The 12442-nt window shown below is 45.2% G+C and overlaps 1 protein-coding gene across 7 annotated transcripts in view; it reads right to left on the bottom strand.

The window, feature by feature from the left end:
* LOC144599502 (mediator of RNA polymerase II transcription subunit 12-like protein) overlaps positions 1-12442 on the bottom strand; it is a 395150-nt gene that overhangs the window by 292328 nt on the left and 90380 nt on the right. For all 7 annotated transcript variants that reach the window (XM_078410467.1, XM_078410473.1, XM_078410471.1 and 4 more), the window contains exons 14-16: positions 10012-10244; positions 8878-8982; positions 4000-4182 (exon numbers count right to left, since the gene is read on the bottom strand). In XM_078410467.1, coding sequence (XP_078266593.1) covers positions 4000-4182; positions 8878-8982; positions 10012-10244 — 521 coding nt within the window. The remainder of the gene's footprint in view (positions 1-3999; positions 4183-8877; positions 8983-10011; positions 10245-12442) is intronic.

The raw sequence follows: 12442 nt of genomic DNA, 5'->3' as shown, positions 1-12442 counted from the left end.
TTTCTTTCCCGTTAATTCTGGTGACTTTCTTAACTTTTCCTATACTCTCTTTCCCTTTAACTCCATCCTTGTATTTCGAAATGGTCTCCATCCCCCCCCCCCCCCCCCCCCCTCACCAATGTGTGCATAATCAGTAGTGCTTCACATTGGGTGTACGAAGATGCTGGTTTACACCGAAGATAGACAATAAATGTTGGAGTAGGTCAGGCAGGACAAAAGGAATAGGTGACATTTCGAGCCAGAACCCTTCTTCAGATTGAAAGATAGAGAAGGCCAGAACAAAACATGGCTGGCAACACATGACCTCAGGAAGGGTGGAGTCTATAATGGCCCATTGTCGGCTGGGCCAACAATTGCTAACGATTGCCAAAATGTGCTAACGATTTTGCTTTACATTGTGTTGGTGCATTGACAAAGGTCATTTGTACCAATTTTACAAACAATTTTTGATATTGCCAACCGTTTTTTTTTCTCCTCACATACAGATAAATTATTATATTCCAGCCTTAATATTTTAATGTAACATTTGAGTTATTCATGTCATATTTGTGCATGTCGATTTATTCACAAAATGCTGGAGTAACTCAGCAGGTCAGGCAGCATCTCGGGAGAGAAGGAATGGGTGACGTTCCGGGTCGAGACCCTTCTTCAGACTGAGATGCTGCCTGACCTGCTGAGTTACTCCAGCATTTTGTGAATAAATCGATTTGTACCAGCATCTGCAGTTATTTTCTTATAATATTTGTGCATGTCTTTGGCAATGCCATTGTAATTGACCCTGGGAGTGGGGAGCAGCTACAAGTGACCCACACTGGGGCCTGGCCAGGATAAGGATGGCAGATTAACAGACCTATTAAGTTACATGGTTACTATTATTGAAACTAGCTTTTTAATTACATTTGAATTTAAATTCTCCATGGCCCCGGATAAATGGACCTCCAACATCTGGCCCAGTAACTTATATCACTAGCTTCCATGAGCTAGTTTAGTTTGGTGTGGTTTAGTTTAGTTTCTGGTCGCATGTACCGGGGGTACAGTGAAAAGCCTTTTTGTTGCTTGCTAACCAGTCAGCGGAATCGTCCATGGTGTACAGATACATGATAAAGGGAATAACATTTTGTGCAAGATAAAGTCCAATAAACCCCAATTAAAGATAGCCTGAGGGTCTCCAGTGAGGTAGATAGTAGCTCAGGTCCACTCTCTAATTGTTGATAAGATGGTTCAGTTGCCAACCAGCGATCACCCCATACACTAGCACTATCCTACACACTGGGGACAATTTACAATTATTACCCAAGTCAATGAATCTACAATCCTGCACGTCTTTGGAGTGTAGGAGGAAACCGGAGCTCCCGGAGATAACCCACAGTCACGGGGAGGACATACAAACTCCGCACAGACAGCGCTGATTGCCAGGATCGAACCCGGGTCTCTGGCGCTGAGCCACTGTGCTGCCCCAAATTATCCCCGCAGGCGTCAATTCAAGGAGATATTTACTGTGGCTTATCAATCTAACAACCTGCACATCTTTGGTATAAGGGAAGAACCTAGAACATGCAGGGAATAAATGCGGTGCTTTTTTTTTACACAGTGTGTTGGGTGCCTGGAATGCGTTGCCAGGGGTGGTGGTGGAAGCAGGTATGATAGCAGTGTTTAGGCAGCTTCTGGGTCGACAAGTCCTTGGACATATAGGGAACATAAGGGTATGGATCACGTGAAGGCAGAATAGGCTAATCTGGTTCCCTCCCACATTCCAAAGACGTGCCGGTTTGTAGGTTAATTGACTTCTGTAAATTGTCCCTGGTGTGTAGGATAGAACTAGTCGTTGGGCCGATGGGCCTGTTTCCACACAGTATCTCTAAACTAAACTAAATAATCATCTGCAATTAATAATTTTCTTTCAGCCCACATGATCAATCAACTTTTTGCATTTTATGCACTTCTTGTACAACTCAATCGACACAACATTAATAGGCAGGTGCTTGACACACATCTGCACTGCTAGATGCCGTCGTCAGTGACCACAAAGAGGGGGAGGTGTGTACTTGTGCGTTTGATGCCCTGATAGCCAAGATCTCAGCTCGGAAAACTAGGGCGCTGTTTCAGCTTGATCAGCCGTGCTCTTCCTAAGTAATGCTCAGGCGATCTCTAAAACTTGCTGTTTGGAAATGCAATGGTCCAATTTCAGAAGCAACTTCCTCTTTGCGTCCTGTTGCAGAAATCAGAAACCAAAGACCTCAATGTTGTTTAGACTTTAGAGACACAGTGTGGAAACAGGCCCTTCGGCCACCGAGTCTTAAATTAACTATTTATTGTGTGATGTAGACATTTCTTTGATTATTTTTTTCCCCTAGCCTGTACCATTTACATACATTAGACTTTAGACATACAGCATGGAAACAGGCCATTTGGCCCACTGAGTCCGCGCCGCCCATCGATCACCCCTTAAACTAGCACTATCCTACACACTAGGGACAATTTACAATTTTACTGAAGCCAATTAACATACAAACCTGTACACCTTTGTAATGTGGGAGGAATCCGGAGCGCCCGGGGGGAAACTCCAGCATTTTGTATCTATCTTCTTGCAGTCAGAGACCTGGGTTCCATCCTGACTGTGGATGCTATCTGCACAAGTTTGTACGTTCTCCCCATGCAGATAGCATCCACAGTCAGGATGGAACCCAGGTCTCTGACTGCAAGAAGATAGATACAAAATGCTGGAGTAACTCAGCGGATCAGGTAGTAAGAAGAAGTCTGAAGAAGGATCTCGACCCAACACGTCACCTATTCCTCTTCTCCAGAGATGTTGCCTGCCCTCTGAGTTTAGATTTAGATTTCTTTTTTAGATTTAGAGATACAGCGCAGAAACAGGCCCTTCGGCCCACCGGGTCCGCGCCGCCCAGCGATCCCTGCACACTAACACTATCCTACACCCACTAGGGACAATTTTTACATTTACCAAGCCAATTAACCTACAAACCTGTACGTCTTTGGAGTGTGGGAGGAAACCGCAGATCTCTGAGAAAACCCACGCAGGTCACGGGGAGAACGTACAAACTCCGTACAGACGGCGCTCGTAGTCAGGATCGAACCTGAGTCACCGGCGCTGCATTCACTGTAAGGCAGCAACTCTACCGCTGCGCCACCGTCCAGCATTTTGTGTCTGTCTTTGGAAGCAAATCATTCTCAGTCCCCAAGAGATTATCTCAGAGGAAGAAAGAGTTGTGTTCCTCAAAAACCTCAAAGCAAGTGTAAAAAAGACACAAACAACTCACGGTTATTTAACTTTCAGTGAAGTCGTCTACCTGACACATTCCTAGATGCCACACCCTCCTGCAGCAGGAGCTGGATATAAAATAAAGGTTTCTCTACACCCTCCTGACAAACACTCCCGGGGTACAAGCGAGCCAATGACCAAGTACGCGTCCCCTGCAAACCCCCCCCCCCAACTCAAGAAAAAAACATCCCAAGTGAAAATTACCCACAACAAGAATCTCATTGGTTACTTCCACCGACTGCGTTAATGCAGGGCATTTTAAAGAACATTTGGAATATCTCAGATACCTTGCTCCAAACATGTCATTTTCAACCATCAATAGTTTTGACCTGTTGATTTTAGGACTTTTCCACAGTTATGCTGTATTTTATTAAAATTGAACAAATGAGATTTGAATCCTGCTCACCCCCCATATACAGAGACACTCTTGCTAGAAGTGAATCACTCATCACGTTAAAAAAGCAATTGCTTTCAAGAAAAAAAACAGAACAGAATACAGTTTTTTGTTCGCTTTCAAACAATTAAATAGATTTTGCTACACAAACCTGCTTTGCAAAATCTGAATATAACACAATGAAATTCATTACTGATTCTCAACAAAATATTCTCAACTATCAGAGCAATGATCATAGGCTCAGGTAATGTTAATTTGCCATCGGCCTTTGCAAACGTAACTCTGGCTACCATTTTCCTTTCGAGTTTTGACATTGCCTGCTTACCTGTGGAATGGGGAAGTGGGTGGCATATTGTAGGTGCCGGGGGTGCTTGTAAGTGCATGGGAAGATCAGCTCTCTCTGCCTCTCTTTTCTGATGGGTTTTTCATCTCTTGTGGCATTTTGTTCCAAAGAAAGACTTCCATTGTGCTCGGAGGTCAACGAATCCCCAGCCATCGGAGAGAAGATCTGTCGACAGAATAGTTGAACAAGGAATTTACGGTTTTCAATAATTATGCTCCACCACCGATTTTATGGCAACTGATGGCCCGACCCTCATCTTTAATTCAGACAAAATCTGAAAATTTGGCGCCTAGGCCGGGTGAAGCAGTCAATCTCTACGTCATCAAGACTTCCATTGCCGATCGGCAGGTCAAATTTGCCCCCTGCGGCCAGGGCTCTAGATGGCCTGCCCAGCCGGAGCCATCAGATCTGTTCCCATTGCCAACTTCTGGAAAAGCTCTGGAACCAGGGTGCTGGAAAATCGGTGGTGGACTTGCATAACCAACCTACGTGATTAAAGCCACATGTCATGTCAGATTGCATAGACAATTGTGAACAATAATTGAACTTGTTGCCTATTGTCTGAGAAGAATTATAATATGCTCTCAACTACAATGGATGCCTCATGAAGGCCTGGATAGAGTGGTAGATAGATGTCTAGGACGACACAGAGGGCGACATGGTGGCGCAGCGGTAGAGTTGCTGCCTCACAGCGTCAGAGACCCAGGATCAATCCTGTCTACGGGTGCTGTCTGTATGGAGTTTGTACATTCTCCCCGTGACCGCGTGGGTTTTCTCCAGGCACTCCGTTTTCCTCCCACACTCCAAAGATGTACATGTTTGTAGGTTAATTAGGCTTCGGTAAAATTGTAAATTGCCCCTAGTGTGTACGATAGAGCTAGTGTAAGGGGTGATCAATGGTCAGCACCAGCACCAGGGTGATCACTGGTCAGCACCAGCACCAGGGTGATCACTGGTCAGCACCAGCACCAGGGTGATCACTGGTCAGCACCAGCACCAGGGTGATCACTGGTCAGCACCAGCACCAGGGTGATCACTGGTCAGCCAGTGTAAGGGGTGATCACTGGTCAGCACGGACTCAGTGGGGCATTTCCCATGCTGTACCTCTAAAGTCTAAAGACACAAAGGGCACAGCATCAGGATAAAAGGATGTAATAATAATAATAATAATAATACATTTAATTTATATAGCGCTTTTCAGGAAACTCAAAGACGCTTTACAGAGCAAACAAGACAAAAAAACAAACGAACAAACAAAAGATTTGACCAGACGTTAGAAAGGAAATGAGGAGGAATTTCTTAAGTCAAAGGGAGGTGAATCTGTGGAATTCATTGACACAGACGACTGTGGGGAAAGGCATTGGTTATTTTTAAGGTGGAGATTGACAGATTCTTGATTAGGAAGGGCATCAAAGGTTATGGTGAGAAGGCGGAGAATGGGTTTGATCAGGCAGCATCTTGTGAGAACATGGATAGCTCCAATCATCTGAGCTCCTTTCTCCAACTGTCTATTTTGAATAAGTTCTCCTTCTCTCTCTGGCACCTATCCTTTTTCTGCAGAGATGTTGCTGTCTGACCTGCTGAGTTTCTCTAGCACTTTGTATCTATCCTTGATATCAAATTTGGTCTGGCTAGGAGGGCATCACTGCTGAAGATGTCACTCGTCACCCATGCCGTTTCACTGAGATGAGCTTTAGACCTTACAGATACAGCACGGATCCAGGCCCTTCGGCCCTGCGAGTCCGTGCTGACCAGCAATCGCGCCATAAACCAGCATTATCCTACACATGGGACAATTGTTTACATTGTACCAAAGCTGATTAACCTGCAAACCTGTATGTCTTTGGAGTGTGGGAGGGTTCTGGTAAAGAACATTCCCTTGGTCATCTGAGGGCAAGAGTTAGAACATGAAATGCAAGATATCCTTCATGTGCAGAAATATGGAAATCAGCAAATTGGCACCGTTGTCTGGGTCTTCACTAACTGTATTTCCCCATGAGCATCAACGTCCTATCACGTAGACCAGTGCAAACTTCAGGCAACCGAGTGGTAGATAACCACTAATCTACATGCAAGAATTCAGGGTTGATGTGTGTAACGTGTACACCATTTTGGTGAGCCGCGCTGCAGGAGGATCCGGGCAAGCAGTGGCCATACCCGACAACGGGCCTGGCGAGCCCGCCGCGAAACCGGGAACGGGGAACCAGGAACCCACCCTCCCAGAGAGAGCCAACAGTTGCGCGGCTGGACGCAGATAGACCCAGCAGGCTGCAGACATAGCGGGGTAAGACTCTGAGCCCGGCCCCTACTCGTCCCCTAAAGACCGGAGAACCTGAGAGGAGGGAGCCGGCAATGACGGCCAATGCAAGGAGCAAGGCTGGCAGGAAGTTGAATTAGAGTCTTACGTCCCGCACCGTCAAGGTCGGCTGCGAGAGGGACCCCTGGGTCACGAAGATGGCCGGACGAGAAGGGGAACGTCAGTTCGCTGAACAATCCAGGGGCTCGCCTGGATCGGGCTCCGCTCCGTAAGACCTAACGCGCGGAACAGACTTTGGAAATCTCAGAAAATAATTTCACTGTGTTTTGCATATGTGTCAATAAAGCACCAGGAAATGTATATTAAATGCTTAAAGTCCAGCATCAGAGCACTGTCGGGAAAATGCTGGTAAATATTTCCCAGAGATGTAAATACAAGGGAATGCAAATGTTGGTTTACAAATAAGACACAAAGTGCTAGAGTACAGACTTCCAGACACTCCACACTAGTTATGCTTCAATCCGATTAAGGAAGTATACAACTTCTTGCACCATTTATGGTCAATCCCCAGATGTCTGAGAGAGAACATTGTACAGAAATAGATTTTTAAGTTCAAGTTTCTGAAGAAGGTCCCGAAGAAAATCTGAGGGTGTGTGAGTGAATTATTTGCCTGACATTATTCATGTGTTCAACAATGAAAACAAACTCTAGTCGGACGTGAATGCATTTACAATATGCTTAAAATCTCTACATAAGGAACTTTGCTCATTTGTTCGTTTAGAGACTTAGTTTAAAGATACAGTGCGGAAACAGACCCTTGGGCCTACTGAGTCTGCGCTGACCAGTGATCACCTTGTACACTAGCATTAACCTACACACTAGGGACAATATACAATTTTTATGTAAGTCAAATTAACCTACAAACCTGAACGCCTTTGGAGTGTGGATGGAGCACCAAGGGAAAACCCGCAAGGTCGCATGGAAAATGTTCAAACTCCATACAGACAGCACCCGCAGTCTTGATCAAACCGGGGTCCCTGGTGTTGTAAGGCAGCAACTCTACCGCTGCGCCACTGTGCCGCCTCCATACACCCTTTCCCAGAAAGGCTGCACAGTGGGGCATCTGGTAGAGCCACTGCCTCACAACGTCAAAGACCCGGGTTCGATCCTGACCTCTAGTGCTGTCTGCGTGGAGTTTGCACGTTCCCCCTGTGACAGCATAGGTTTCCTCCGGGTGCTCCGGTTTCTTTCCACAGCCTAAAGATGTGCGGGGTTGCAAGCTAATTTGGTAAATTGCCTCGAGTGTGTAGGGAGTGGATGCAAAAGTGGGTAACGTAGAACTAGTTTGAACGGATGATCGATGGGCGGCATGAACCAGTGGGCCGAAGGGCCTGTTTCCATGCTGCACCTTACAATCAACGAATCAAAAAGATCTGCTCTGCAGGGGCATCAAACTATCCGATATCGGCTCTTCTGGTCTAGTGCTTATTTTCCAACTTGAAGAGAAGTTCTTGTGCTGGAAGTTACAGTTCTCGCAACAACGTGAATTAAGGAAATAAAGTCTCAAAGAATGTTCTCTAAAAGTCGGTGGGGAAATTCTTCGCCAAATATAGCTAGCAAGCGGAAGTTTAGACTATTTCTCTTCCAGTTGGGTGCACAGTTAAAGTTCCAGATTGATGACTTGTCATCTGACCCTTCAGTTCTGATAAAAATTCACCACACCATTTTTCTCGCTGTGATCGTGCCCGACTTGCAAATTATTCCCAGTATTTCCCGTATTCCAGTGCAAGATTACTTGTGAAAATCAAAATAGAATCCGCATGCATCATTTTAATGGGGGTGAAGTCCTTAACAATTTCTATTCCGATCATCATTACACATCCCTGTAATTCAGTGTGATTTTCTACATGCAGTTCTCGTTGCCCCATTACATGATGTGGAAGCTTTAGAGAGGGTGCAGAAGAGGTTTACCAGAGTGATACCTGGATTAGAGGGCATTAGCTGTCAAGAGAGATTGGAGAAACTTGGATGTGCATGCAGATCAGTGGTGGTCTTGGCATCATGTTCGGCACAGATATTGTGGGCCGAAGGACCTGTTGTTGTGCTGTACTGTTCCATGTTCTGTGTTGATTATTGCCACAGGATCACTTTGCCTTCCTCTGAGGGAACAGGCAGTGCAACAATTCATCCATCAATCTCCCATTTTTATTTTTGACGCTTTCAGAACACATCCCAATTTTCCCAAAGATAGACACAAAGTGCTGGAGTAACTCAGCGGGTCAGGCTGCATCTCTGGAGAAATGGAATAGGTGACATTTTGGGTCAAGATCCTTCTTCAGACTGAGAGTCAGGGGGAGAGGGAAACTAGAGGTGTGAAAAGGTTCAGCTAAATCAGAGCCGGCACTGATGACCAAGGAAAGGTGGAGCCCACAATGGTCCATTGTTGGCTGTGGAAGAGACGATAATGAAGGGAACAAAATTCACAATTTTTCCGAACTAATATCAGATAATTCACACTGATTGCAAATCGTCCCCACATTACTAACATCCCCTTCAAACGACGAAGAAAGGCAAGAAATTGTGAACAGAAGTTTTCAACTTACTGCAAACTCGGGTCCAAAATCTGCTTTGAAGTCATTTGTGTCCACTTCATCAAATAGATTTGTGGGTCCTGTGTCTATATCCATGTGCTCTCCCAGCCCTTCATCCTACAAATAGATGATCACATTTTGTAAAGTTCACACCATGTAAAAGACAACAGGGAAACTGAAGCACGTCAGTTATTATGTTTCTTCATGCCTGCCCTGCTAATGATGGCTAAACAGATCTTTGCCTCAGCACCAATTTCACACCTTTTCCACAGTGCCTAAACAAATGCTCAACCTTGACTATATTCAAAGCCTCAAACTTCACAGCTGTCTGCGAGATTTACTATTCTCAGAACTCCAAATCACTCCAAACTTTTAAAGGGGCTGTTTTTTACTGCACCGAGGTGGTAGGTGCCTGGAACCCGCTGCCAGGGAAGGTAGTGGCGGCAGATGCGATAGTGGCGTTTAAGGGTTTTTTAGATAGGCACATGGATATGCAGAGAATGGAAGGATGTGGATCATGTATCCATATGGGAGAGATTAGTTTAAATCAAAGATAGACACAGAATGCTGGAGTAACTCAGCGAGACAGGCAGCATCTCCAGAGAGAAGGAATGGGTGGCGTTTTGGGTCGAGACCCTTCTTCAGACTGATGCTGATTACTTTAACTTGGCATCATGCTCAGCACAAATAATATGAGCAAAGATGCATATTTCTGTGCTGTATGAATGAATGAATTAATGAATGAATGAATGAATGAATGAATGAATGAATACTTTAATGTTCTATGTTCTATATTAAATGGGCATTTCTCTTTTTAATTTAGTTTAGTTTGGAGATACAGCATGGAAACAGGGCCTTCAGCCCACAGAGTCCAAGCAGACCATAAAGCAGAAGGAGACCATTCGGCCAATTGAGTTTACTCCACCATTCAATCATAGCTGATCTATCGTTCCCTCTCAACCCCATTCTCCCCGCCTTCTCCGCAAAACCTTTGGCACAAGTACTAATCAAGAATCTGTGGCTCACCGCCTTAAAAATACCCGCTGACTTGGCCATTGTGGCGCTGAGAGGTAGCGGCTCTACAGCTGCGCACTGGAACAGAAACGGCCACATTTACGTCACCGCCCCTCCCACTGCCGCACACACCTCCAGTTTAACTCCCAGGTGGTTCCTGTCTTGTTCCTTGCTGTAGTGCTCCTCAGGATTGTCAGCGGTGGGCGACCGAGGCCTGGTCGCCGCAGTGATGGAGGTGAGGTCTCCGCGGGATATGAGCGTGCACATGTACGCATCGTGCGAGAATACATCGTGGCGAATGAATTCACAGAACAGCAGCACCAGGTTTATAAATTCTGCCTTCTCGTTTTCATTGTCGAGGTCAGCTGGCAGAGGTAGACACAAACAGAAAATGTATATTGAGGACCAGAATTCTTCAGCTGATGGTCAAAGGCACATCTTCAATAACATGTAAAAACTCAAATGTAACCTACATGCAGCGAAGTGATGTCCACAATCCTTTTCTTTAGCATATAGATTACATCATGGAAACAGGCCCCTTCGGCCCAACCTGCCCACACCAACCAACATGTCCCAGCTACATTAGTCCCACCTGTACACGCTTTATCCATAACACTCTAAACCTGTCCTATCCATGTACCTATCCAATTGTCTCATAAATGTTATGATAGTACCTGCCTCAACTACCTCCTCTGGCAGCTTGTTCCATACATCCACCTCCCTTTTATAAAATATTTACCCCTCTCAGATTCCTATTAAATCCTGAACTACAATCTACCTCACTGGCGACCCTCGGACTGTCTTTAATTGGACTTTACTGGACTTTATCTTGTACTAAACGTTATTCCCTTTAGCATCAATCTGTACACTGTGGATGGATCGATAATAATCATGTAGTCTTTCTGCTGACTGGATAGCATGCAACAAAAGCTTTTCAATGTTCCTCAGTACACGTGACTAAAACTAAACTAAATCTTTCTTTTCCCCCTCACCTTAAAAAGCAGCATAGCACAAGAACAGGCCCTTCAGCCCACAATGTCAGTGCTGAACATGATGCCCAGACTATCTCTTATCTGCCTGCACATGATCCATGTCCCTCCATTCCCTGCATATCCATGTGCCTATCCAAAAGACTCTTAAACGCCACTTTCGTGTCTGCCTCAACCAGCACCCCTGGCAGCATATTCCAGGCACACCATTCGCTGTGTAAAAAACAACTTGCCTCGCATGCATCCTTTCAACTTTAGCCTACACCCATAGTACAGCATAGGAACAAGCCCTTCAGCCCACAATGTCCAAGCCGAACATGAAGCCAAATTCAACTAATCTCCTCTGCCTGCACGTGATCCATACCCCTCCAAACCCATGTGCCTATCTAAAAGCCTCTTAATCGCCACTATTGTATCTGCCTCCACCACCACTTCTGGCAACATGTTCCAGGCACCCACCACACTTTGTGTGCAAAACATGTCCTACACATCTAAACTTTACCCCTCTCGCCTTAAAGCTATGCACTCCAGTCTTTGATACTTCCACTCTGGGCAAAAGATTCTAACTATCTATATTGTATCTATACCTCTCATGGTTTTATACGTTTTCTATCAGGTCTCTTCTCAGCCTCCGATGCTCCAGAGAAAACAGTCAAAGTTTGTCCAACCTTCTCTCAGCTAATACCCTCCAATCCAGCACACATTCTGGTACACCTCTTCTGCACTCTCACCAAAACCTTCACATCATTTCTGTAATGGGGTGGCCAGAACTGCACACAATACTCCAAATGTGGCATGACCAGAGTCCCATAAAGCTGCAAAGTGACTGACTCACATACACAATGCCTCTAATTTTGTTAATTGTATTTTTGCTTTGACGCAAAGAACAATTTAGCAGGTCAACTTCTAAAATGCAGGAGACATTCAAGAGGCAAATAGTGAGAGTTCTCACCCAGTTTAGTTTAGTTTAGAGGTACAACGAGGAAACAGGCCCTTCGGCCCACCAAGTCCACGCCGACCGAAAACCACCCCATACACTGGCAGTAGCCCACTCACCAGGAACAATTTACAATTTTTACCAAAGCCAATTAACCTACAAATCTGTACGTCTTTGGAGCGAGGGAGGAAACCATACGGACAACACCCATAGTCAGGATTCAGCCCGGGTCTCTGGCGCTGTGAGGCAACAATTCTACCATTGCGTTAACGTGCCACTCCAGTGTGCTTCCATAAGGAAAAACGGTGTGGTCGGCAAATTCAAGGAGCTCTGGTTATCAAAGGGATAGAGAGGGTTCTACAAGGAAATAAAGGAAATTTATGGCAAAATAGGATTGGCCCTTCAGGAGTAGAAAAAGTGAAAGGAGAAACTTAAGGGTAAATTGGAGGGGGGGGGGTGGGAGGATTTGGTCATTCTTAGAAAATAGGCAAGATAGTATTAATTCCCATTCCAGAAAATTGTAAAGTGCATTATCTATTGGGTCTGTACCCCAACCTATTCTTTGTGTATATTTTGTTTAAAGTGAGTTCCTTGGAACAGCAATGAGGATATTCAGAGTGAAGGACAGAAAGAGAAT

This window comes from Rhinoraja longicauda, chromosome 13 (genome assembly GCF_053455715.1).
Source record: "Rhinoraja longicauda isolate Sanriku21f chromosome 13, sRhiLon1.1, whole genome shotgun sequence".
Taxonomy (NCBI): Eukaryota; Metazoa; Chordata; class Chondrichthyes; order Rajiformes; family Arhynchobatidae; genus Rhinoraja; species Rhinoraja longicauda.
The sequence above is the reverse complement of the archived record's forward strand: the minus strand, read 5'-3'. Positions and strand labels throughout refer to the sequence as shown.